Below are 27,780 nucleotides of genomic sequence, written 5' to 3'. Positions count from 1 at the left end.
TCTTCAGGAATTGCATTCTCTAGTTATTATTATTATTATTATTATTATTATACATTATAACATTAACACATATTTGTTCTTGTAATTTATTGTATTAATGGATAATGGTTAGTATCTTGAAATATTTCCAAGATGATTATGGCACCTTTACGTTTTTGATTTCAGCATGTTTCAATACTATGTGTTGTTATCATGACATATGAATATATTCTGGATAATATAGTCTTATTATTAAAACAAGAATATGACTGACAGTCGTATCATCAGGTGTGGTAGAACACCGTCTGTAAATTCAATATGTGTGACGTAATCGCGAGTGGGAGGAGTTAACGTCCAGGCACCATGGCTTCGGTTGGAGCCGAGGTGAGTGTGTGAGCCTTACTCTAAGCTTGTTTTACTTTTACACTGTATCCATGGCTTTGGAAAATGTGTTGCTCCCCGGGAACGAAAACCCCGCTTGTAAACAGAGCGAATTGTCGGTGTAGAGGTGTCGTTTTGTCGTGAATTGGCCGCTGGCAGCCCGCAGTCTCTTGCTTTTGTGCTGGACCGGAGGGCAACTGAATGAGCAGGAAGATGCTGAACCCGGGAACATGAATATTTCAAGTAGGCGCGTTGTTAGCTTTGTGTCGGGGTTTATTTATACATGTTCCAGCCTCAAGTCAGTGTCCTGCTTCTGTCCAGTTTTAGCGGTTCAAAATCAAATTGAAAATATATACGCAAACGTATTTAGTCGGCGTTATTCACGGCTTTAGCTGTATCGTCTGTCACCGGCTCACTTGATGCTAATGTGTACACTGATGTTTAGCTAGCTGCTAGCCGCCGTGCTAGTTAGCAGACAGTGCACACTTTCTCAAATCCACACAAAAACTGATAATTGGGTTTAACATGTTTACTTAAACGATAGAGAGTAGTCTCTGTGTAGTTTGTAAACAATATGTCTAAATGGTCGGCTGATAATGTTATCCCCCGTTATGCTTTGCAGTCTGTTAGCTACATGATAATTGATGCAGTCAAATGAACCTTGGCAGTGCTGCCTCCCAATGTAAACATATGGCGCCAGCTTTTGAACCTGCTATGAGGCTTTTTGCATTATTATTTTTCCACATTACACTTTTATAAGAAACTACTCTTATGGTTGCCTTTGTTTGCTAGGTCCTGGTTTACAGTCGGCATAACGCAGTCTAGGGCTGGCTGTAACAGGTTGAATTGTTGTTTGTATGAAGGTTTTATCGGTAAAGATGAACTGATTTACTTATGACTTAGTTACATAACCACAGAAATCTATCACTGCTACAGTCTTTGTTTCTTTATTCTTTTTCGAGAGATAAGATATGGTTTTGTTCAGCAGAGGTCGCTCGAGCAGCATTCAGATATCTCCTCAAAAGAGAAGGCAATATGTTGAGGTAAAGGAAGGTGTGGGACACTGAGGTATGCAGCCACTTTCGTTAGCACTCATAACTAAGTGTTGTGTGATCTGTTGATGCATTTGACACGTAGATCAATGTCGTAAAGGTTAGTTCCTCAAATTATCATAACAGTTCTCCAGGTATCTTTGCTTTTATCTGGCCCTGTTTTATTGTATCTTTTGATATATGTAGATATATGTCTGTTACAATTCTGCCTCCTTCCAAATACAATAGAGTTGGGCTGCACAATTAATTGAAATTGTATAAAATCACAATATTGACAAGTGCAATATCCAAAGGGCAGGAATAAGGAAGCACAGGCTAAATATGTTAACATACCTACTAAAACAGGTAGTGTAGTGCTGCAGAGATGTCTAGGCCTTTGAATATTATTTTACAGATTTAACAGAACATATTTGTTTGGTACAGATACTCCTAAAAAAGTATGATAATTAATGTATATGTGTTTAAATTATGATACGAATTGTATTTGACAAGTGATCAATCCCTCCTTTTTCGTGGATCATATTGCAATTGCAATACAAGTCTAAACAATCACAATTAGTTATATTTGTTTACAAATAATGCAACCCGATATAAGGGGGAAATTGATTTAGACTAAAGTTTAGAACAAACAGGTTTTTATAAACCTTGAAATCACCTCACCATTGTCTGTTTTCACTGGAACTACTTTCTCCAAAAAAATAGTCCCAATGGAATCCGTTGTCATTAAAGTGGCTGGATCCTACTTCATTAATTGATCAATTAATAGATACATGTATTGACTGAACATGATTGCCCACAATGTTGCAATCAAAAAATGTATCAAAGTTTTAGTTTTTCAAATGCACAATTAAATGACTTATTGTTTGATTGAAAACGTTTCCATAGTTTATAAGACAAAGCAAATAACTGTTATGTGCAGCCCTTATGGCTAGGTCTATGCCTATAACCCAATATAAACCCTCATCTTGGAGCATCACCTTATTGCTTCCCCTCACTGGCAATTTTCTTTTTTTTATATTTGGTGCAGAAGATTGTGTCAAAGCCTGCTCTTTATTCCAATCAGCCTCTACTAAAGTTCAAATAAGGGCAAGCCATTTCATACACACTAAATTTACATTGCCACTTGTCATTTGCAATACCACAAATGACCATATTTTAACTAAAAAAGGTTTGCATTTCAGCTTTGAGGTAAAGCATTGTTATCTGCACAACATCAAGCAGGTGTTTCTGATTTCCTGGTCCCTCAGTGTTCAGGAACTCGGAAAGAAAAAACAGCATGAAAAAGGTTTGGTTGAATGTGCTTTTGGCTCCATTATAATGATGTGTATTGGGAAAATGTGGTGACATGATACTCATCCACATACAGGGATTAACATTCTAGATATTGCTATTCTGTAAGCAAGGCAATCTTTTTGCATTTTAAGAAGAACATTAAGTCTGATCTTGATGTATTGGTCATTATAGTCTCAGCTGAAATAAATGTCCCATTGTGTCTCCAAAGAATTGTATGGGCATTATGGTGCTGGCTGACAAATGACTATGTGATAAACAAAGAACAATCACACACATGTTCTGATCATTGCTTAGAATAGGTATGTAGGTGACCACTTAATTAAGAGACGTGCATCAGGTATAAGTGATAATATGCGTTTTGTTTGATCACAAGAGATAAAGGGGCACATTCAATTCACTTAGGAATCACAATTATTATCTTCCATGACTCTAAATCAATTTCCAAAAATCAATACATCATAATTTAGGTTATAGTGTAACATTTCTGTTTTGAGGAAAAAAGCGCTAAGCCTTTAGATTTGTATGTGCGTTGACTTTTGTGCATTGCCAGAAGAAAAGTCATGGGATGACTGGAAACAAGTGTTTTTGTTTCGTTATTAGGAGATCTTAAACCCTCATGAAAACTTCCAAACACATTGATTGATAGCTAAATATAGGAATGGTGAAAACACAGCAAAGAAGTGACCTATGGTTTAAGAGACAGGCTTTCTGTTTTAAGATTGCTTGGGTGGTGCACTCAGACAAGTGGGTGTGTTCAGCTAGAGACCCAAGGATTTAAAGACATTTCTACCAAATTCTATCGCAATCCATCCAATAGTTGTCAAGATATTTCACTCCCGGTGAAAAAGGTTAACCTCGTCGTTAACCAAATCAGTTGGCTTTATCCTCCGTGAAACATGAGCGACTTTGTCATGGAAATCAATCCATTAGTTTAGATTTTTCAGTGTGGACCAACAGCTAGTTTAACATTGCCTTTCCTAAGAACTTGGGAAAGGTTGTTGACAAGGTTGTTGGCAAGGCCTCACATTAATCATCAGTTTATTATCTTAACCTTTCTCTTCATTGGTTAAGTTTAAACCTGTTGATGAAGCTTATCTTTGTTACAATGCGTAAACATTGAAGCTAAAATAAGCACAATGCTGTAGGCTCCATGACTTTCACATTCTGTTATTGCAAGCTCCAGTACAGTAGCAATACACTGTTGTTTTTCTTTGCTTATGGGTGGCCTCCTTTTGTGTTTTGTGTGTTGCACAGTTCATAGAGACTGTTCACTGGCTCCTTACCTCTATTTCATTCACAGTATCTGATTTCTTTATTGCAACTCTGCCATGGTTGAAGGGAAGAACTTATTTACCTTATTTGTTTGCAATGATCCCTGAAAGTAGATAAACCTAAGCCTGTCTGCCAGGTCACGGTTGTTTCTCATTGTTTCAATTGGCCAACATCTGCATTCCAACGTGGCTGTAACATCCCCCGAGAAGGAAGCACACCCGTTTGCAAAAATGCTATTCTATTTATCCATGAATTGTTCTAAAAGGCCTCATTGTGTTGGAGAACTTGCTGCTTCTTCTCTGATGTTGTGCTGTTAGTCAGACAAAGATTCATTTTGGAACTTATTTCAGAATTTTCCTCAGTCGGTTACTTCATTTCTGTGAATTCAACCTCTTTTTCATGGCATGGCGGCCTTGGGTTTTGCTGCTTCACTGCTTCACTGGCCGGAAACAAAAGACTCTCCTGTTGAGGGCTTCATATGTGGCCTGATGTCTGCGATTGAGAATGTTTGGCTTCATCAGGTTCCTCACTGACATCCGGTTTGCTTCTCGGGCCTTTACTCTTATTACCGCCTCCATTTCCCCCCTCCTTCTTCTGTTGGAGCTCCTCAAGAGCCTATGCATACAAACACACACCCTTAAAAGCCCTTTCCCTCTCAAAAACTCATTGACTAAAATATATGTCCGTTGTTCACAAAGCAGCAAAGCAAATGGTAAAATGATCCTGCCTTCAAAACTAAAATTGACACCAAAAGAAGCCAGATGAAAACACTAGCATTGTATTTCAACACTAGCATTGTATTTCAACACTAGCATTGTATTTCAACATGTCTCCAGTGATATTATTTGGATAGTATACGTATGGCGTGTCCCTCCTAGTGAGATTTCTTCAGTTCTCTAGTTGAGAGAAATGGAGTGGCGTTACAGTGAAAGCTGACTGAGCATGCTCTGTGGAGACCCTCTGAAGAGGAGGACCGACAGAGGGAGCCACCAGGTCACATGACCGGTGAAGTGAATGTGCATGCGGGGAAAGAAAAAGGAAAAGACGAGCAATCTGTTCGACACATTGCCGCTCTCCCCCTTTCCCTCTCTCTCTCTCTCTCTCGCACGCACGCACTCTCCCTCATCCACTCCCTCTCTCTGACGCCTTCTTCTTCAATGGAGGCTATGAGAAGAGAGCAGGTATGATGCTTCTTCAAGGCACTAGGGAAAGACATGATAGCTTGTTACTCTTCACCCTCTGTTAGCTTTGAGTAATGTAAGGAGGGCATGGTCTTGTTTCTCAGCTCCATTGAGCCCTTTTTTTTAAACACAAGTTACAGTTTTGTTCAGGTCTCTCTGCCTTCACGTTGAGATGCTTCTCTAAATAGTTGCAGCGTCTTCATCAGCAACTGATTGCTCTTGATTCTTGAAGTCAAGGACTTAAATCTCGAGGAGCAGTGTTTTGTGTCTTGGTGTCGGTGCTGCTGGATCAAAGAGAGATTTCAGCGTGTCTTGATGGATCTTGTTGTTTGAGAAAGCTCCTCATGTAATAGCACAGCTGTATTCAGAGCAGTCACAGCATGGGTGATGTAACTTGATTCATTAGAATGAACGTCAGAAGAACTTGACACTGTCCTGAGAGTTGATTTAGAAAAATCTTCCTTGTTGTCGTACCATTTCTTTGATCCCCCATGGTCAGTGCATAATGAGGTCCCAGGGGCCTGGATGTGTAGTGCGTCTTATGCTCTGTGATCAGGAATATACTGGAACATAAAAGCTGCAGTGCCTGCTCATCTAGCCAAGGGATGCATGTTAGGCTGCAGTGTGAGCCTCAATGTTTACCGGCTTCAATCTTCTGAGCAGCTTTCTGTCTGAGGACTAGACTTTGCATCGCTTGGATCAGTTTTTACAAGTATTCCTGGAGTTAATTCAAGATTTCATGCAGAATGGACTCAAAGAGACAGATTTTAGGGCTTGTTTGCCTTTGTTGAGAAAGTGGACATTAAAGGGGGGAAAGGAAATGACGTAGGAGAGGATTGATGACGCTCCGAGGGCAGACTGGGATCATTACGGCTAGATCAAAATGCATTGGCACTTTTGGGTAAAGAATATGCAAAGCCTATCTTTTTTTCAGTCACATTTCTTTAGAACAATAGTCAGAAATGTTCACGGTGGTGCAAAACAGACTGCAAGATGGTTAAGGAGATACAAAAGATAAAGAAACCATGTCTGCCTGCAAAAATCAAGTTTTTTTTTCTCCCGTCTGTTTTTTTTCTTGTAAGACCACCTCTTCAGGCCTCTCTGAATGATTTAAAAAAAGACTATCTGAGAACAGGAGAATCCCTCTTTTGTCAAATATCTGGCATCCCAAAGACAAGGGTTTGCATTCTGCATTTTAAGAGCTCATATGACAAACATGTGGCCCTCATTGCTTCAGATTGGATGTGTGAAATGCAGTTGTGTACCTTTCTTTTATCATTGCATCTCATTTGGGTGTTGCCACCTTGTGCGTGTCTTTTGGCAGTGAAACAGCTGGTTGTGTAATGTGCTTGTGTTTAGGTGGCCCTGACTGGTTTCAGGCCTCCTGCAGTAGAGTCTAGGATCAGTGCAAACATCCAGGCCTCATACCCAGTATGCTATGTATGTTTATAGCAGTAGATATATTATCTGTCAAGAGCTGAGTAATTACTAAGCTTGTTTGTTTAAAAAAATACACAAGGTCCAATCTGGAGTGCAAACTCTCAACCATTGGTCCTTTTTATTTTTGCAGCTTTTTTAACATATATATATTTTTTAATATGTTCTAAGGTTTGTCACCTGGTCTTAAAGCACTGGCTTCACATGTAGAGCTTAATTCAGCAGCTTCCTGAATCCACGAGCCTCCAGAACCTTACATTCCCCATCTAGTGGAAAAAAGCTGCAATGGCCGCGTTGTGTCAGTAAACAATCTGGTTTGCGAAATGGCGGAGAGATCTGCAGACAGGCTTCTCTGTCTACCCTCCCCCCTCTCCTTTCTGTTTCCACTGTGTAAGTTCCACTTTCCACCACTAGGGGGAGGGATGAGGCTGGTGTGGGGTTCTTTTTGTGAGTGGCTCTCCTTAATCCATGGAAAACAGGAACTTAAGGACTCACCCTCTCTTCACTGACATGTGCTCACTAGATTCCTTCAGATCATGTCCCAGACTAGATGTTCTTTGGGAGACACCCTCAGATTGTGTGCTCCTGGCCTGACCTTGTTGCTAAATGACGAGGTGCATGATCGTGTCTGGGGGTGATTTGGGAAGTCTGTCCTGATGGCCCATTCAGTCGGGCTTGGGGTCTGGCTTGTCTGCAGGTTCCAGGACACCCTGTGTTAAATCTGAGTGTTTGACTGTCAGGGGGGAACTGACTGAGCTCTCTGTTTGCTGCAGGCCTTGTGATTGCCTTACTTTGGGGAGAATATGTTTTCTCTGCTTTCTTGTGACAATCAGATTCTGCCCTTACTAGTCCCTATATATGACCCCAGCAGCCCCTAGCAGAGTATGTCTACATGTAGTCTGTTTGGTGTGAGCCTCACATAGCGTAGAGGAGACTGTAAACTATCCTGCTGTGTTCTAAATGAATGCTTCTCAAAATGACCTCGCCCCTTTGATATTTGATCTAAATACTTGCCTAAGTGTGAAGACAAACAAGGTGGCTTTGACAAGTTACACCCAAAGAGGCAAAGTGTAGATTCATGATGGTTTCCTCTGAGGCCTCTTTTGTGTCCTCTGGGCCCATTTATCCCAGAGTGAGCAGGAGGTGGACGCTCGGCTCAGGAGGAGTAGAGAGTGTAGCGCTTCCTGGTGCTGCCTCTTCAACGGCTTCCTCCCGCGAGTTGTAAAACACGGTCTGTGGGCGGCTGAGATGACCTTTTGAAGCCCTGGCTGTGGCACAGAAAGAGAGAAGAAGACAATAAAAAAGGACGGGGGTCGCCTGTATTCTCTTGACTTCTCTATAGTCTTTGATTCGGACAAAGCACGTCACTGAAAAGAGGACTTTACTCTGAATTCATTGCATAAACGCGATCGTTTTTTTAAGTGCTCATGCTTGGAGTTTTGCTTTACAGATCAGTAATTGGGTAATCATCTAGTTTCTCATTGGATTGAAAATAAATGGGGCTAAACACTCTGCTGCTTTTCTAACAAAATTATACAATTTAGGGCTTTGACAGTTATTTTTATGAACAGTCCGAATGTCTACTGTGTTTTCAAATAGTCAATTTATCATTCAATCAATTTCGTTTGAATTATTATAAAACAGATAATTGTTACAGAGATTGTTTGGTGTTTTTACATATGGTATACATATGGTATACATATAGTATACGCCATAAACAAATAGTCGATAAAGGCCATTTCCCCCAATTGACTGTCCATGACATTTTAAAGGAAATATTTCTGCTCTTATATCATAAATGTAACATCTTTGGGTTTTGAACTGTTGGGCAGATGTTTTAAAGAGGTGACCCTGGGCTTTGGGAACTTGTGATGGGACTTTTTGACAGTTTTTAGACCTACCGGTTATTTGCTAAAGATATTGATTGATAATGAAGATAACATAATATTGCTTTGGAGCTCTTTATTTGATTTCCCTTCTTCTTTTCCCTGTAGCCCGCTGGTCTAGCCAAGGGCAGCCTGGAGAAGGGTACATTCTCAAAGAAAGAGGAACTCGAAGCAGCGAGCAACGGAGAGGAGAAACCAGGTATTATTCAAATGAAACCTGATAGCACTTAATTTATGAAAATGATATGTTTACATTGTAATTTGCATCTTTCTCTGTTGTTTTTTCCTATAGATAGAGAGAAAGAAGTAGCAGCCAGACTGGCTTCTTCCCCTCCAGCAGAGACCATGCTGAATGGGACTGAATGTGACGACACGAGGCACAAGAGCCCGACTCACGGCTCTCCGTTCAACAACAAGACTTTACCGCTGGTGAATGAAAACGGCGCGTTAGATATGGAGCCACCGCACGCTTCTGTTACCGGAAGCAACGGATTCATTCTCACAAAGCAGCAGCAGCAGCAGCAGCAGCAGGAAGGTGTCTCTTCAGCGACGCTGGGTTCGGGAGTTTCCCCCCACAGGACTAACTGGCTGCCTTCGGGCTCACCGACAGGGGGAAACCGGGCCAAATCTCCCCCGGCCTCGGACTCTGGGTGCACACACACTTCAGGGGCTCTAAGGACTGATCCCAGTACAGGGACTACGTCAGGACCGGAGACACCAGACACTAAAAATGGCACAGCCTCCTTTCCGGCCCCGGCTCCCGTCACCATACACAGAGCGCGCAAGACCATGTCCAGACCGGCTGTCAGCCCGGCTCAAAAGGTAAACCATGGGATAAGCAGCACACTAGTCTCTCCTCTCTCATTGTGTCTTTACTTAGGGTGATACTGTAGACATTTGACTCAATTTGGATTCCGTTGATGACGGTTTGATTGGTCCAAAAGAACCCAACATGTCCACAATTGTTTGTTAATCACACAATATGTTGCAATGTCACAATTCACATGAAACACAACTGAAGTATTTCATTTACCAGAACTACTTACTGAGCTGTGCTTGTAGGAGGACCGTTTATCAATGTAACACACAATGGTAAGTGTTCCTCGCAGCAGGAAACAAATCTAAGTGAAAAGATGAATAGAATCTGTTCCCTTCTTAAAAATCAACTAATCAGGGTATTTTGTGGTGTCGATTGGTCCGAAGCAAACTAAACATGGAGTTCTCCCAGTAACAAACAGGCTTAAAGTAAATCCCTCGGTAACACAGTGATCATGCATGCTTTTGTTTTGTTTGGTTCTTCCTTCAGCTTATTAACAGGGAATTAAGAGAAGCTCAAACTGCCAAAATGGAGACTGAAGTTTCACCTGCTGCTCAGAAACCCCCGCAGCAGAACCACCTACCTCAGAGTCCACCGGATACACCAGCTTCAGCACAAACTGCTCCGTCAGCTTCACCAGCAGCTCCTGCATCACCTCCAGCTCGTCCAGCTCCAGTCAAACTCCTCCTAGGTCAGACAGACGGCAACAACACATGACAACAACTCTACCCGGTGAGCTATTGAGCGGCCCATCTACCGGCAGTTGTGCTGTAAATGTGTCTGTGTGTTCTCTCGGTGCTGTAGGCCCGTTCTCAGGAGGCTTGTCGTCCCGTAAGAAGAAGCGGAGGATGGGAATGTACAGTCTGGTTCCCAAGAAGAAAACCAAAGTGCTTAAGCAGAGAACTATGCTGGAAATGTTTAAGGGAATGGAACAGTCTGCAAAAAGCCTGCAGGTATGTGCTCCTGACATTCATCACAAAAAACAACACAATCTTTATGTTTAATTGATGACCTTATTCAAACACTGACATCAGTTTGACAAACCAATTAAAATCCCTTCATAAGTTTTAACGTTTTTCTTTGTTTTTGTATTTTTAAGCACATTCTACTCTTGCAGGCAGAATTTGCCGATTTAGGTTTTAGATTCATACATTTTTGGTTTGATCTTATAAAATCTCATACGATATTAAAAGAGGTCAATGCCAGTTTCTCTCAAATCCAAGGTGATGTCTTTGAGTGCCTTGTTTTGTCAGACCAAAGCCCAAAGATATTTATTTTAATAATATATAAAATGGAGTAAAATGGGAAATCTCCAAATGGAAGAGCATTACGATGGACTAAGTGTCATTAAGATGTTTTCCGGTACTAGTGTCAATAACTGAGATTTGAGATCTGTCATAGCGTAATCCAAGAAAGCCCAAACATTACAAAATAAATGTGTTATTCCTAAAAACCTTAAAGCTAAAGTAAAGACAAGCGGCTGTACAGAAGCTGTTATTTTAATATTCTGACCAAACCAGATGTTTTATAACAGTATATTTGACAGCATATTTTCTTATGATCATCATGTAGTCCTCTCCTGTCTCACAGAGTAAAGTTATACCTAACATAAACGGGGAGAAGGTGGAAAATGCATCTGAGGAGGAGGAAGAGTCCGAGGAGGTGGAGTCTGAGGAAGAGGAGCGGCAGCAGCCAGCAGGAGAAGCTGCCGGTGCGGCCCAGGAGGAAACATCCGAACCCTCTCAGGTCGGAACAGAAACACGACTTTTATCCTGACATTACATCATGGTCATTACTACTTTATCAAAGTGCATCATTTATAAAAGAAAATGTAGTCATTGCTTTCAGAAAGTAGAATCTAAAAGTCAGTAAACAACTGTATTTGGGATATATGTGATTAAAGGTGGGGTAGGTAAGAATGGAGAAACCAGCTCGAGTGCGCTAGAATTTGAAAATACACAACCGGAAAAAATCAGACTTCTTTACAGAGCCCCTCCCCCAACACACACGAACGTGCACATGACCAATGAGGGCACGAGATACGTTTGTGCCATCCAGTTACTTTAGCCGGGCCGGCTCAGATGATTGGTCGTGCTTTGTACAGCGCTACGGCTTCCACAGATGACATTTTTTTATGTATTTATTGTCAAGGCATTTAATGTATTCATTGCTATCGGGATGTTAAGAGCATTCCATGGAATATAACAACAAGTGTTTCTGAAGTACCCCACCTTTAAGTGAGGTCTTAAAAATGACCAGTGTTGCTGGAATACATTAAAAACCGTACAGGTGCAAGGATTCAGTCAGTTGAACAGTTCTGTTGAACCAAATGTATGAGTAATCTATTAGAGTGAAAGCCTGTTTGCATACGCTCCGTGTTAACATGTGATGAACTCTGTTTTGTGTTTGTGGTGAAGGGGGGAGATGAGCAGGAGTTTGAAGAGTCTGCAGAAGAAGGGGGAGAGGAGGAGGGCACAGAGTCAGACCTGGTAAGATCCAACATCATTGGGTGGTAAAGTGATGACTTAGTTTTGTAGGCTGACCCTGGAAGTTGGCATCAGGGCTGCCTTGACAAAGCTAATGGGATTTCAGAATCTAGCAGAAAATTAGATATCCGGCAATAACGCACATTTATTGTAACTTGTGTTTTGTTCATCAAGAAAATCTGCAACAGTTCAGAATCAGAATACCTTTATTAGTCCCACGGAGGGGAAATGTGCGTAGTTACAGCAGGGAAAAGAGCCACAGACAGCTTAGTGTTACATATACATAAGTACTAAGTTATGATATAATAAAAAATATAAAAAAATACACATCCTGTAACAGTTCTTAGGATTTAGCAGCCAGGTATATATTACACAGCTATTAACGGCATCTATATATTGCATATACTAGTTTGTTGGTATTTAGCAGCAAGGGGTGATATAGTCTGTGTTGTGGTGGGGGGGGGCTTCCGCTGCAGGAAGGAAAGACCTGCGGTATCTCTCCGTGAGACAGCGGGGATGCAACAGTCAAAGCGTTAATGCAATCCCCAGAAGTAAAAAAGCTACCTTATGGTCGTATAACTGTGCGCCACCAGCTCTGAGACAAGTTCAAAAAACGTTCACTTTGAGATGAGACAACTGGAAGTTCTAAAATGCTGACTCATTTGTGGGTTGAGGTCTTGTTCCTGCTTCACTCAATGACTCAACCTTCTTCTCACATCAACACTCATATAGTGGTGCAGAAGTGAAAACCCACATTAGAGTCAGCATTTTGCCGCTTAGGTTCTGTTGTCTTGAAGTTGTTTTGGTGAAATGCCTGAAATATGACATAAAATGAAGGGGAAAGGCTTTTGTTTCATGCAATTATGCACGGAAATGAAATATATATAGTCTAAAACGTAGTGGTGGTGACTTGAATTCACACCACTGTTGTATGTTTTGTCTACATTATTAGCTTATTACTTTTACGCTTCAGAAATCATTACGGGATGTTCATTTGTGAAGATTATCTTCCTGAAAAATGCCATTATAATCTGCATGAGGACACTAATGTGTTAATATCTGGGCTGGCATACAACAATCGGTCATCCTTGAAGCACTCTGTTACAGAAGAACATGTTTTTGTCTGTCTCAGAGCACAGAGTCCAGTCTGAAGAAGAAACTGAAAAATAAGTTAAAGCGAGACGCTGCGTGGCTCAGGCCGGCCAGGAAACGGAAGAGGCGGATAAAGGCCAAAGGTGATCGCCTGTCACACTCTCATACATTCAGTCAGCTGTAGTGCATATGACACACACACACACACACACACACACACACACACACACACACACACACACACACACACACACACACACACACACACACACACACACACACACACACACACACACACACACACACACACACACACACACACACACACACACACACACACACACACACACACACACACACACACACACACACACACACACACACACACACACACACACACACACACACACACACACACACACACACACCGATCGATCGTTCAAACTGAGGCAGAAGACCCTACCAATGTGTATTACATTTCATTTTTCTTTTTTCCAAAGCAACTTACAATTACAGGGACATTCTCCCTGGAGTAACTAATGGCTAAGGGCACACTAGTGGTGGTGTTCCTGGTGGGATTTGAACTCACAACCGTCCGATCTTCAGCCCACCTCACTATCCATTAGACCACCACTATCTGTATGGTTTGTAGTTAGGAGTCAGCAGTGATAGCAGCAAGGCAGCACAATTTTCCAAAACATCAACTAATCACGATATTACGATTGATATTGCAACTGCGATTTGATTCGCTATAGCAGATTTAGATTTTACATTGTCATTGAAAAGTTTATTGTAAAATAATGGTGAGGGTCTTTAGTAGACAATATTTTAGTTTAAGTCTGTAGAACACTGTTTGTAGGCTCGGGCTTCTCTCCAGCACCATAATACTTTACATAGAAAGATGTTCCACATATTTTACCTTTACCAACTATTGTGCTGACTGAAATTTGGATGTGGTACTACTTTTGATACAATTCAATTGATTGTGCCACCCTGTGGATGAATATGAGAAAGAATTACAACAGGTCCTTGAACATAGCCAAATGAGCATAAACAATATTAGGCTCATGGATCTAGTTGTATGTGAAATTCGCTGCACACACACACACACACACACACACACACACACACACACACACACACACACACACACACACACACACACACACACACACACACACACACACACACACACACCAGCACCAGCTCAAGAGTTTAGGTTATAACAATAGAAGTAAACATAGAAACGATACAAAAGCACGTTTGGCTTTGTTGCTTAAGACGGCATGAAGGTGATCGTAAACATTGAAGCATTTTCTTACTGATCTCTGTGGATCCCTCAGAAATGGAGGCGGTGGATCAGCTTCAAGCCTCCGCTCCGGCTCAGACTGACGAGGTGAAGGAGCGCACTCAGATCTCCTCACCCGACTCCCTCCCCCTCCAGCAGCCCCGAGAGGCAGCGTCTCCCGCTCAGAACAAAGGTGAGCTCAGAAAAAATAAGGACACTCGCTTAAGTGGTTTAGGATAATCCATCACGTCTTGTACCCATTGTGTATTTCCTTTTGATATGCTTTGATCAATGGAGTTAAAACGTATTGGTGTGATTCCACCGCTAACGGCTCCTGTGTTTTAATGGTTCCACCAGGTTCTGGTAGATATATAGCATATAGAGTTCATGGGTGTGGCAGAAAACTCCCACATTTCAGTAGCTACAGACACCTGCCTGACTGCTACGTCTAAAAGATCATTCTCATACTCTTATGAGATATGTGTTTGTTTCCTCCAAAAGTCTCAGCACACTCAGTCCAGCTGATTGGTTGTTTGTTATTCTAGTCAGTCAGCTTCAGTTCTTGTTTGGTACTATAACAAAAAAATATATTTGAAGCCCCACATATCAAGTACTTCCGTGGAATGCCTGGTCTGATTTGATTTGTTTTCCTGTCCTGTGATTTGATTAACATCTCAATGCTGTGACTATGTTTCTAAGTTAGTAAGTGAAACCTTGTGCAGATGCTCAAAGAACAGTTTGGCTTCCTTGGTCATATTTTTTTAAACAAAAGAAGTTAAAGTTATACGTCCGATAAAAAACAGGATAGAACAAAAATATTTATACAAACACAAGATTTATAGTCAAATTGTACTTATATAGCATGTATGTTATAATATAAATATTGAGGTACATTTAAGTAAAGTCAGACATTTCTTTGCAGAAGCTTCAGGGTCAGCGATGGAGGAGGCTCAGGAGCTCCCTCTCTGCAGCTGCCGCATGGAGACGCCGAAGAGTCGAGAGATCCTCACGCTGGCCGACAGGAAGTGCATGGCCACGGAGAGCGTGGACGGACAGCTGAGCCGCTGCCAGGGCGCCATCCTGAAACACGAAATGATGCGCCCCTCCAACTCTGTGCAGCTGCTGGTGCTGTGCGAGGATCACCGCAACGGCATGGTGAAGCACCAGTGCTGCCCCGGCTGTGGCTTCTTCTGCAGGGCTGTGAGTGCACACACACACACACACACACACACACACACACACACACACACACACACACACACACACACACACACACACACACACACACACACACACACACACACACACACACACACACACACGCAATTTATATAGGTAGATAAATTAAGGGGGTGTGGTCCAGATAATGAGTCTTAAGAGTGTAAACAAATCTATACAATAAATGCATTTACTTTTGAACACAGTATATCTGAAATGAAAGGATATAAATAACATTCTTTAGGGCAAATCTCAATCAGTGATTCTCAGTTCCAGCTGTTTGTAGGGACTATCTTTTTTCTTAACGGAAGCAATACGACCCTTTTTTAAGTCAATAAAATTATATCAATTAATATTGGTAGTCAAGTCATAAAATGATTTAGTTTGTGTAAATAGCGTCATTCGCGTCAGGCTCCATTATCGCCCTGCCAGGTTTTTGTTTTTTTTCTTTCAATAATGACCGCCTCGCTGCACACGATCCCTTACGCAAAAACACAATATATCCTTAAGCTGCAGAAAATACAGGCCTGCTGCTGAAGTGCTCTTGAGCAAAACTCCACACGAGTCATTCATTGTTTTGACTTTATACATTTCACCTTTAGGGGACCTTCATGGAGTGCCAACCGGACCTCAGCATCTCTCACCGTTTCCACCGCGCCTGCGCCTCCATGCTGAAAGGTCAAAGCTTCTGTCCGCACTGCGGAGAGGAGGCCAGCAAGGCCAAGGAGGTGACCATCGCCAAGGCCGACACGACCTCCACCGTCCCCCCCGCACTCTCACACGGCCCTGCAACACCCGGGGGCCCCGAGGGCCGAGCAGACACCACCACTGACAGGTGAAGGACCACATGATGATCAACAGGTGTATGATGCTCATGTTGGGAGACTTGGTAACCTATTAGTGAATAAACATAAACAATTTGAAGGCAGCCGATTTGACTTTTTGTTTCCTCTAGAGAAGATTTTTAAAGATAAATGTTAACATTTTAAAGGTGTAAAATAATGAATACCAAAGTAAAGCTTTAAAAATTAATTTGAATGCTTGTTTATAATGCTGACATTCAAATTCTTAATCAACATTTTAGATGCTGTCCAGCCTTGTTTTGCATGTCAGTTAACAGCTACACTATATGATCAGACACACACTGTTTATAGACTGGTCTGTTTCCAACTCATGTGATCCAAACAATTCCAAAAACTTCAGGGCTTTGATTTGTCCAAATTCAAAAGTAATAAGAAAATAGATACTAAGCATTTCCAAAACAACTATTTCACTGTGTTGAAAAAAGGGCTCGCTGTCCTGCTTGCCAAACACAAAAGAAAGCATTATAACATTCATAGCACTGCTAAAATACTTTTCCATGTTGTTCTCCAGCTCCTCTCGTCTGGCCGTGGGTTCTGAGGTCAGCGGCCGTGCCGACAGCTCGCTTCCCGCTCGTTTCTCACACGACCTCGACTCCCTGGCTGTTCCCAGCGCAGCGCAGGGCGAAGCGCTGCAGGCAGGGAGCATGCTGCCCCCTACAGTCCAGCAGGGGGTCCCCAGAGAGACTCTGGAGAGCATCCTCGTGGCTCTAGATACAGAGAAGTAAGCTCCACCTTCAGAGTGTCTTTCTGTTCCATCTGGCTGAGAACAAGCCTGTGAGGTAAACATAAAGAAACACTCATTTATTTTTTCTTCTGCGTCTTTTCCTCAGGCCTAAGAAGCTGCGTTTTCACCCCAAACAACTTTACCTCTCAGCCAAACAGGGAGAACTCAAGAAGGTGTTGCATATGTTGGGTATGTTAACCCTGCCTGTTCCTCTTTAGAGTCTCCATGTTGTGTTCTTTTAAATGCATCTACTGTTTGTTTTCATCCATATCCTTTGAATGAAGATGTTTCCTTCTCCATTTTCCTTCCAGTGGACGGTATCGACCCAAACTTTAAGATGGAGTCTCAGAACAAGCGCACCCCGCTCCACGCTGCAGCGGAGGGAGGCTTCAAAGACATCTGCCACATGCTCGTACAGGTCAGACTCTCTTACTGATAATCATTCGGCCCTGCCATGTCCAGACGTATGTGATAGATCCTAATGTCACATTTTAAAATGAAACCTGTCACTTCAGTCCGGAGCCAACCTGGACATGTGTGATGAAGATCAGCGGACGCCACTGATGGAGGCCTGTGAGAACAACTTCATAGAGGTGGTGCAGTACCTGCTGAGAGCCGGAGCCAGCGCCACTCACAAGGTACACCTGCAGATAGTTTCTACCTGGTGTTTTTGACCGTCTGATTGTTTTCTATATATCCTTTATTTAACCAGGTAAAAGGTTTTGGCAGCTGTTGGACTGGTGCTCTAACTTTATACTTTTTGTACAAATTAAATTTTAAAAAATGTAATTTATTTAAGTTGTTTCTTGCTAAATATATAAATTATTTCATCATATCCACATACCAACGGTGACCAAGGGCCTTTTCTGTTAGGGCCCCCACCTCTCTATCCTATTTTAAACCCCTACTAAAAAACACATTCAATTAGTGTGTTATTCACAGGGTTTGAGGGCTGAGTATCCACATAAAACCTATTTATATATATATATATTTAAAGCATTTTCTTGTATTTTATTATTTGGATTCTTATTTAGTTTTTATTTATTTTATAAAAAATATTCTCTTGTACTTTTTGTCATATGCATTAAATACATTTTAAACAGTTTATCATTGGTTGTCTGGCGTGTTTATCTTGTACAGCACTTTGTTTTGAAAAGTACTTTACAAATAAAGATTAAATATTTGTATATCTTGAGACTTGAGGAACTGTCAATAATTGGCTTCTCTGCTGCTCTCAGGATGTTGAAGGGTTCACGTGTTTCCACCTAGCGGCAAAGTCTGGTCATTACAACATCGTTGAGTACCTCCTGAACACCGGAGTGATCAACATCAACTGTCAGGTTGGTACTGTTTCACATTTCCCTTTCAACCCTCTTGATACTCTCAGGATTTCATTCAGTATATATTTTTTTGGGATGATGACGTCATAAAATATAACAACAGACATTTGGACCTCAATAGAAGCTTTGAAGCTAGAAAAGACATTTGGTACAGCCCTACGAAAAAGTTTTAAGTCTTCTCAAAGATGAGCTTTGTTGATATGAAATCACTATTAGGAGTCGGATTCAACTTCATTTCACACACTATCCGAACAATTAGCTCTTACAAATATTTTAACTAGAGAGGGTGTCAGTATTTTCTACACACTGTAGCCTTCCCTTCAAATGCACTTGTTCAAGTAAACGAGATGTCAACACCTGTTAAATTATTCACAGTACAGAAACAAATGACTTGTGTCACATAGGTGTGTTTCAGATTCACTCAGCTGATCAGTGATCAGTCAGCTGAGCTTGTCTTATTCTCCTCAGGATGATGGAGGTTGGACAGCCATGATCTGGGCGACAGAGTATAAGCACGCGGACCAGGTGAAGCTGCTGCTGTGCAAAGGAGCCGACATCAGCATCAGGGACAAGGTTGGCTAATGAGCACTCTGTGTCTCACATGCGTTACAGAAGAAAGAATGTTGTCTAATGGTTTCTTTTTTTGTCTAGGAGGAGAACATCTGCCTGCACTGGGCGGCGTTCTCCGGCAGCGTGGAGATCGCCGAGCTGCTCCTGAACGCTCGCTGTGACCTGCAGGTCGTCAACATCCACGGAGACTCTCCTCTGCACATCGCTGCTCGGGAGAACCGCTTAGAATGTGTCACGTGAGTTCATGTCTTCAGAAAATAGAACACACGTTAGTTTTTTGTACCTGTAGTTTTAAACAAGAGGATTGCTTCAAACTGAAAAACTAAGAGCCTGTGTCCACATAGCGCCAGCATCTATTTTCATTTGGTCCCAATGCGAATGCTGTTGAATGTGGTCATCTCGAGAAAAAGTACTTCACCTGGGGTCATTTTGCTGCAAAATATTTCAACTTAATTAGAATATCAGAATAGCGCCAAATAGGGCTGAACGATTAATCGATTTTAAATCCAAATCGCGATTTGAAATGATGGAATTATCAAATCGCAAAGCCTAAGATTTCTTTTAACATTTTTTTTTTTTTTTTTACTTTACAATTTCTTTTTTTACAAATTTTTTTTTTTCTTCTTGTGTGTCAGTCATCCACACCAATCAGAAGTGCTGTGCTCCACATGTACCAGCCATTGTTAATCAATCAGAAGTGTCCCATGATAGAAGGTGATAGACAGGTTGATCCAATCACCTGCCAAGTATTTTTGAAAGTGCCTGCCCTTTCCAAATGGCTTCCAATGGAGCTCTCCTAGATGGTTTGGTGAACTATCTGAGTCAGGTTAGTAATGCTCCATCACATGTTTCTATTACAGGGTGAATCTTAAACTGAAGCTTGACTTTAAAGCAACCCAACGGAAGTTTCATGTAAGTTTAGTTCTTTGACTCGTAGCTCGGGCTGCGGTATTGCTAGAGACGGGAGCACGTTGATACGACCTTCCTAGCCGGAGTTATGGCCGCATTTTACAATAAACTTCCGCTGGGTCGCTTAAAAACAAATATCGGAAATCGCAATCGCAATATTTTTCAGAAAAATCGGAATTCGATTTTTCCCCCAAAATCGTGCAGCCCTAGCGCCAAAGCTAATTTGTACAAAGGTTGAAAGCAAGATTCTGCCGCTAGGTTGTAATGGTTAAAAAACAATGTCAAACAAATGTATAGTAGCACAAAACGAAAGGGTGAAATGCTTGTCATACACAAACTGTGATGTCAAGATACCACTATCACAGAAACAATAACCAATTGTTTTTTTGATGGATGAATCGTGGGAGAAAGCTCTCCCCCAGCATCATTCTGCCAAAAAGTCGCTATGTGGACACGGGCCCTAAAAATGTTTGTTTCCAAATGGTTGATCAGATTGTCCTCTCCTCAGGCTGTTCCTGAATCACGGAGCAGATGTGTTTCTGAAGAACCGCGAGGGAGAAACTCCTCCAGACTGCTGCAGCAACAACTCCAAAGCCTGGGCCGCGCTGCAGGCCAACCGGAAGGAGAGGGACTCCAAGAGCAGCACGCTCCACCGAACGCAAGAGAAAGTGCTTCAGAGGTTAGAATGATTCTGTGGAGATAGGTGTGGGCATATGACTACAGGTTGAAAGAAAGGATGCTATCATGTGTTCTAGGCTTATTAGGTGGTCATAACATTTTGACCCCAGCATTGTTGTTACTGCCCCTGTATCAGATATGCTTGACATTTGACTTCTTAACACGTGGCCTTTTGTGGTCATTCATTATTTTATGATGTTGTAATGCAGGGGTGTCAAACTCAAGGCCCGGGGGCCAAATCCGGCCCGCAACTTCATTTCCTGCGGCCCCACAAGAGCTTGCAAAGAATATCTTATGTGTATTATACAGTTACATGCCGCTTTACTGAAGCACATTGCCCATAAACTACATGACCCACAATGCATCTCAAATTAGACTTTTTTTCTTCAGAATTTGGCTTTTCTTTTTAAATCATTTTGTGACATGCGCACTGAAGAGACTTGCAATTATTTGCCCTAGACTTCTGCTTTCAGACGTAGTTAATTATGAAGTTATTACCCTATCCCATAATAATCCAATGCAGAGGCAATCATGTAATATAATACATTATTTTATATATATTATATATTTATATATGTATATTCATATAGTCTTGAAGTTACAACCGGCCCTTTGAGTGCAACCATGATGCTGATGTGGCCCGTAATGAAATTGAGTTTGACACCCCTGTTCTAATGTTTTGTCAAGCACTTTGTGACTTTGTCTGTGAAAAGCGCTTGATAACAAAATGTTGCCTACTTACTCTTATTATCGTCTGCTCTGTTTACAGTGACATAGCTCTGGGACAGGAGAGAATTCCCCTCCCGTGTGTCAACTCTGTGGACAGTGAGCCTCACCCAGACGACTACAAATACATCCCCGAAAACTGCGTCACCTCGCCCATGAACATCGACCGTAACATAACGCACCTACAGGTCAGTAAGAAACCACACCACCAGATGTTTGAAACACAGAGGCTTTTATTCCCTCTGTGATTGGCAGCGGGAAATGACCAGTATTCTTTTCTCTCTTTCCGGTGGATAACAGTACTGCGTTTGTAAAGAAGACTGTTCAACGAGTATCTGCATGTGTGGACAGCTCAGCCTGCGCTGCTGGTACGACAAGGTGAGAACAGACACGTCTGCATCTGAACACCAAGCAGTCCTCCTGTCACTTTCTACTCACTGTTGACTCGCTTTGCGTTACACAAGTCCAACAACATCTATGGAAATCGCACATTAATGGCTAGACGTAGGAATTATTCAATATTTTGATTACAGTGTAACAAATATATAATGCCTTTTTAAAAAGGAAGAAATGCAAGTGGAAGTTTTTTTATCATTTATTTTAGAAATATTGGACAAAAAACATTTCCAGTTCCCCGAAACACACAATTTAAAAGAAAGACATGGGGGGGGGCTCTACCTGATATACATACTAAACTTAAAATCTGTCTGCCGTTCAGCCGAAGTTTCACTAAAATGTTGTTGTGACATTGGTTTGATTTTTACGCAATCTGGTTACTGCATTCTGTCAAAATGTGAAATACTGAATGTAGAAATACAGTGATTAAGATAACATTTGAGTATTTAACCTCAAATGTTGTGGTTTTTCCTGAAAGAAGCGTTTGATACACATCATTTGTTCAAGGACCATCAAGACTTTAGTTTAACGTTTTTTGGCTCTGAGAAATGGTGTCATTTCATCAGCTTTAAAAGACTTTTACATGTCTTTTACAACTTGACAGTGTGTTGTGGTGGCCATAGGGTTATGTAAAAGCAGCGCCAGACCAAAAGCATGTGAGTTTCATTCTTCTTTTGTTGTCGTGTTCAGAAGGGTCGTCTGCTCCCTGAGTTCTGCCGGGAGGAGCCTCCTCTCATCTTTGAGTGTAACCACGCCTGCTCCTGCTGGAGGACCTGCAAGAACCGCGTTGTGCAAAATGGAATCAGGTACTTCATGGGTTAACAAATAATAATAAAACTTAATGCAAGAGAGAATTGATTTTTCCCATTAGTCATTTACTTATTTTATTTATATATACTTAACTGGTCTATAGTGTTGCTTATTTATTCTGTCTATAATTTATATATTATACTGTCTATGTACTTCTATGTGTATTCAATATTTATACCACTGTTTATTGTGTTTATACCCATTAATTGTGTTTAAAACATCTGTAGTACTAGAACTATTAAAGCATTTTGTTTTAACTACATTTTTCTTTTTTTGTGAGGTGTGAAAAGTTAAATATCTGTTTATAAAGCTGTAACATAAAGTGGTTGTGTATCTTCCAGGACCAGGCTGCAGCTCTTCAGGACCAGTAAGAAGGGCTGGGGTGTGCGTGCGCTACATGACATACCACAGGGGACCTTTGTATGCGAGTAAGTCTCACTTCCAAATACAAACAAGGTTTTTTCTACTTCTTCCCCAATTTAAAGGCGACCTATTATGCAAAATCCACTTCTTCATGTCTTTTATACATCAACATGTGTCCCCTCTGTGTAAATAGACTCTGGAAGTTTCAGGAAAAAAGATTCTATCTCTTTTTGTCCTGATCCATTTCTATAAAAACCTGTCTGAAAATGAGCTGATCAGATTTTGGCCACTTAGTGATGTCATAACGTTTTTTTGGCTTGTGTAATTAGCCAATCAGCAACCAAGGTAACCACCCCCCCCCCCCCCCACCACCTGAATCTCCAACTAGAGCACCATTGTGTTCTTTCTAATCAAATATCTCTCAGAGGGGCGTGGGGAGGGGCTCCTTGTTTTCATCTAAAGTAGACAGAGAATCAGCACTTTGGAAACAGGGCTGAAACAGAGGGGATTATGGGTAATGCTGGAATGATCTGTTTGGTATTTGGAGCCAAACACTTCAGAGACATGTTTTGTGTATATCTGAGACCTATAATATATTGATGAAAAACAGCATAATAGGGGACCTTTTAAAAAAAAAAAAAACCTGCTACTCACACTCATACAGTTTGGATCTCTTGCCACATGGTATCAGCTCAGAGTTTAACGGCGTGCTTTTTCACGTTTTGAAGTGCTGTCGATGTCACGGAGGTGTTTCCCTGATGTGCCAGTAACTATCCTGCTAATGTGTTGAAACTATACGACAGCTTCTTTATTTATTTCTTAAATCACTACTATTCAGTTCTGTGGCAGCTGTCTGGAGAAACACGTTCTTAATCTAAATATTGTGAATTTAATGTTATCACAGTGAGCTCCAGTCAGTGTGCTGGACTTTCTCTTTTTTTAACCCGTATGTGTTGGCAACAGATGCACATCAGCTTTAAGTTAATAAATCAAGTCAACTTTATTTTGAGAAAAACAAATAGTCCTCAAGGGGATATATACAATCTGACACAAAGTTATTACAGAGCAATAAAGGCCTTTTTGTTTTGTGTTCTCTGTGTAAGGTACAAGAAACCCATATTTCTCAATGCTTATCAAACAAAATACAGGCATCAGAACAGAATAATCAAGCTCATTGGATACATTTTTGACTTGACAAATGCATGTGATCGTATAATATATTTTTGGTGGATAGCACCAGGCAGATTATAAAATGTGTTTCTTATGATCTAAATGGAGTCATCCACTCGGTGTTGAATTGGTTCACCAGCGGGGGATGTGAAGTCTTTGAAGCTCAGTATCTCAGAGCTGCAGTCCTCCCAAATAAAGCCTTATAATTCCCCACTCATGAGGAGTTGGCGTGTCGTAAACAGCATTAGATGAAAAGCTCTCAGTGATGTCTGCTGACGGGTCACCTGCTTTTGAACAGGTACGTGGGGGAGATCATCTCCGAGGCAGAGGCAGAGATGAGGCAGAACGACACGTACCTGTTCAGCCTGGACGATAAGGTAAAGCGCCCTAACCCCGTCACCTCTTTACTTCTCCTTTCAGCTGTCACGTTGTTTCAGTTTGAGTCTCCTATTTATCTTCCTCACAGCCACAAGATCAATACTGCATCGACGCTCGTTTCTATGGCAACATCAGCCGCTTCCTCAATCACATGTGCGAGCCCAACCTGTTCGCCTGCCGAGTTTTCACGAAGCACCAGGACCTCCGTTTCCCACACATTGCCTTCTTCGCCAGTGAGAACATCAAGGCTGGAGAGGAGCTGGGGTAACGCTTCATTTCATAGTGTTGACGATTTTAATGCATTATAGGATGAATTATTGATGCCCAAGTTGATGGGAAATGATACAGTGTCCAGAGCTCTGTTAAGTGTTTGAATTTACACAGTTACAATTTTAAACTGAACACTTTAACAGCGTAGTGGTATTGAAATCTTTACCGTTCTAAAAGCCATCCAGTGTATCAGCTTTAGTAATATTAGACTTGTTGGTTGACACTTGTAGGTTGAGTTGGGTCATTTCTTAAGTAAAAAGTAAAGTGGTATCAAACATTGTAAAGGTATCACCTAGGTTTACTTCCGCCCTGATAGAGTGGTGCAGGAATGAGTCCTAAAACCCAGAAATGAGTTAGCATTTTACCGTTTTTACGTGTTTTGGTTTGATGCCTGTTATAAGATGTGTGGTTAACACAAATGCACAACATGCAAGTACCCTGCAAATAAAAGTCCTGGAAGAAACATAATCACTTTCTCATCCGCTCTCTCTTCAGATTTAACTATGGTGACCACTTCTGGGAAGTAAAGAGCAAGCTGTTCAGCTGTGAGTGCAGCTCTGCCAAGTGCAAGTTCTCGTCGGCGGCCCTGGCGTCGCTGCAGGCGGACAGCACACCGGAGGAGCAGCAGCCCAGCGCTCTGCCCGACACCAGCTCCTCCAACACCCCCCCCTAAAGCCCCCCCACACTACACGGACCCACGACTGACGGACACATCCTCCTTGAACTTTGAACTTTTATCAGTCGACTTGTACTGTCTCTCTACTTCTGATTGAAACCGTGGATCTTTGCGAGAACACGTTAAACGTTGTCACGCACAATCAAAACCTGAAGGAACTTCCTGCTCCTTTATTTGGTCACAGGAACAGCAGGGGGCAGCAAATGTCACAGCGACAATAAAACAGTCTTTACAGAACTTTACTCGGAGGGAGAAGCGTGCATTTTGACTTTTTTTTAAGATGATTGAAATTGTTAAAAGGCTTTTCTTATTGAGTTAAGATCAAGGGACTTTGGGTGGGGGGTACAATAGCCTGTTGCAGAGACGACCTCAGCATACAGCTGGGCTTTTTTTGACCGTTGCGGTCGTTCATCATGAACCATTCCAGCAAGATCACTGATCAATATTTAATTTTGTTGTCACTTCATCTTTTGTTGCAGTGTTTGAACAGAAATGTTATTCGCCACCATACTTAATTATGAGTTAAGAAATAATTGGAAAGCAAAGTAGTGGACATTTTGTATCTGGGGTCGTTAGTCTGAATACATTGGCTGTCCTTTTTTCATTAAGCATGTTTAAGGGGATCTTAACGTGTCGTAGGAATTTATAAAACAGAAATGGAGGGTTTAAAAAACAAAGGAAAATGGTGCTGACAAAGGTTTTTACTTTTGTTTTAATTTTTATTACCCACGTGAACATAGTTTGTAAGATAAGAGAACGTTTTACATTTTTTATGTTTAATTTTAACTCCACTTTTCTAAGCGTAGTAACTGTAGTTAGGCTATTTTTAATTTAGTTTCATGATTTTGCCGACCGAAGCGAACCCGTCTTTTTAAATGTTGTTAGTAAAACAGTGACTGTTGTGCAAAGTCTTGAAAGGAGCAAATAAATGAAAAAAAAAGCTATAAAAATGCACTTCATAACTTTCTGTTACATATTTCTGGACCGTGAATCATCCATCTTAATGGTTGTATCTTTTTCAATAAATTTACTACTAATGCATTTATTCTGATATGCTTCACTTGTAGTTTCTTGAGCCTGTTTGCTTCACTGTTATCTCAAACTATGTTTTCAAATTCACATGTTCCTCTTTCTCCAACTGTCATTTTGCAGATTTCCTTCAGATCCTGGCGGAAACTGCTTTTCAGCTCCTTTTCCTGTCAAACACATCCTCAGCCCGACCCGGCAGCTGCTCCGTTTGACAGACTGCGCTAAAATGTTGGATCTGCTGACACTTCCCACACATAGTGAGCTTTAATGAGTATATTTGAAAGCTTTTGGTTTGTGCCATCATGCTGAGGAACTCATTGCAACTAATAGAAGATACTAAACAGAGTGGTAGTGGATACTGCAGCAGAAATACTTACTCCATTACAGGTCAAATCATGGATTCACAATTATTTTGAGATAACTTTCCCTTCTCTTGCGCTTCGGCTCAAAAGTGACCGAGTGACTTTGGTTTTGATCATAAATACTGTGTTTTTCATCCAATTGCCTCAAGACCTTATGTTATCGTCCACACTAGGCCTCTGAACATATACACTTGATGATCACCACTTGCATTGATTTTTTAGTGATTTATTCAACAGTGAAACACCCATGATGTTTTCGGGTAGAATTGACCGCCATAGGAAATGACACACAGACACAGACGCACACACAGACACACACATTGTGCTTATGTCCCCCCACACCTTCCAGACAAAAAAAAGTTACGGGAACCTCTCACTTTCTCGCAATGTACACTCGCTCTCTCTCACTCACTCTTCTTGTGCTTTTGTCCCCCCACACCTTCCAGACAACGATGTACTCTAAGTTACGGGAACCTCTCACTTTCTCGCGCTGTATGATAAAATGTTTCATACCTTCTCACAGGTGCGAGCTCTGTGCCCCTCGAGAAAGAAAAAACCTCTAACTTTCTAGCAGCAAATGCCCCTCCATTACTGTCTCTCATGCAGGAATATTTGTGCCTTGCTCACATTTGACTCATTGACACAATGAGTAGGCGACCGATTAGGCGATTTTCTTTCAGAGAGGCTCTGGACAAATGTTTTGAACCAGATGAAGAGGAGATTGAACCAGAAATAGAGGACGATGTCTCAGAAATGGAAGACAACAGCGATCCAGACTTTGAGCCTGACCAACAGTCAACAGACCAGGAAGAGGCCCCTGAGGGAGAGGCCCCTGAGGGAGAGGCCTTCATTAAGGAAAACAGTATCCGTGTCTTATTTTATATTCATCACAGTGAATGCTGAACTTGATGGGCCCACCGGTGGGTCCGGATCATATACTGTAGTTGAAAGTACACAATGAAACACTGACTTGCTTGTATCAAATCAATACATCCCATACATCATTGGAACGGGAAGAATCTCAGCTACAACACCAACTAAAGCATCTCCAGTAAACACAGCCTACATGGCAAGCATTTTTATAATGTACAGTAAGCACTATCTTTGAGCTTACTGCAAAATTATAACATGAAA

General features: G+C 41.5%; 1 protein-coding gene across 3 annotated transcripts; it reads left to right on the top strand.

Moving 5' to 3' along the window:
* Positions 1-300: 300 nt before the first annotated feature.
* Positions 301-26,306, top strand: ehmt1b (euchromatic histone-lysine N-methyltransferase 1b). Of its 3 annotated transcripts, none has more exons than XM_079657797.1 (26): positions 301-363; positions 8,590-8,680; positions 8,774-9,303; positions 9,788-9,989; positions 10,103-10,251; positions 10,889-11,044; positions 11,716-11,787; positions 12,917-13,019; positions 14,220-14,357; positions 15,087-15,364; positions 15,985-16,217; positions 16,757-16,966; positions 17,076-17,158; positions 17,281-17,387; positions 17,485-17,607; positions 18,208-18,309; positions 18,778-18,882; positions 18,961-19,115; positions 20,297-20,467; positions 21,236-21,380; positions 21,493-21,570; positions 22,279-22,394; positions 22,740-22,826; positions 24,230-24,308; positions 24,398-24,573; positions 25,075-26,306. In XM_079657797.1, the coding sequence occupies exons 1-26, from the start codon at positions 343-345 to the stop codon at positions 25,250-25,252; spliced, it is 3,888 nt and encodes a 1,295-aa protein (XP_079513923.1). In that variant the 5' UTR covers positions 301-342; the 3' UTR covers positions 25,253-26,306. The 3 variants fall into 3 exon arrangements, with proteins under 3 accessions (XP_079513923.1, XP_079513924.1, XP_079513922.1); XM_079657798.1 differs by lacking the exon at positions 301-363 and adding an exon at positions 411-603; XM_079657796.1 differs by lacking the exon at positions 301-363 and adding an exon at positions 5,120-5,158.
* The last annotated feature ends 1,474 nt before the right edge of the window (positions 26,307-27,780 follow it).

This window comes from Notothenia rossii, assembly GCF_949606895.1.
Source record: "Notothenia rossii genome assembly, chromosome: 11".
Taxonomy (NCBI): Eukaryota; Metazoa; Chordata; class Actinopteri; order Perciformes; family Nototheniidae; genus Notothenia; species Notothenia rossii.
Note: the sequence above shows the minus strand (reverse complement) of the source record. Positions and strands in the feature narration are given on the sequence as shown.

What these genes read in the sequence shown, in the direction of transcription:
- ehmt1b (XM_079657796.1), top strand. Translation starts at nt 5,135, where the DNA reads ATGGAGGCTATGAGAAGAGAGCAG. An exon ending in TGCGCTGCTGGTACGACAAG is followed by an intron (nt 21,571 to 22,278) that starts GTGAGAACAGAC and finishes TGTCGTGTTCAG; the next exon opens with AAGGGTCGTCTGCTCCCTGA. An exon ending in AAGGCTGGAGAGGAGCTGGG is followed by an intron (nt 24,574 to 25,074) that starts GTAACGCTTCAT and finishes CTCTCTCTTCAG; the next exon opens with ATTTAACTATGGTGACCACT.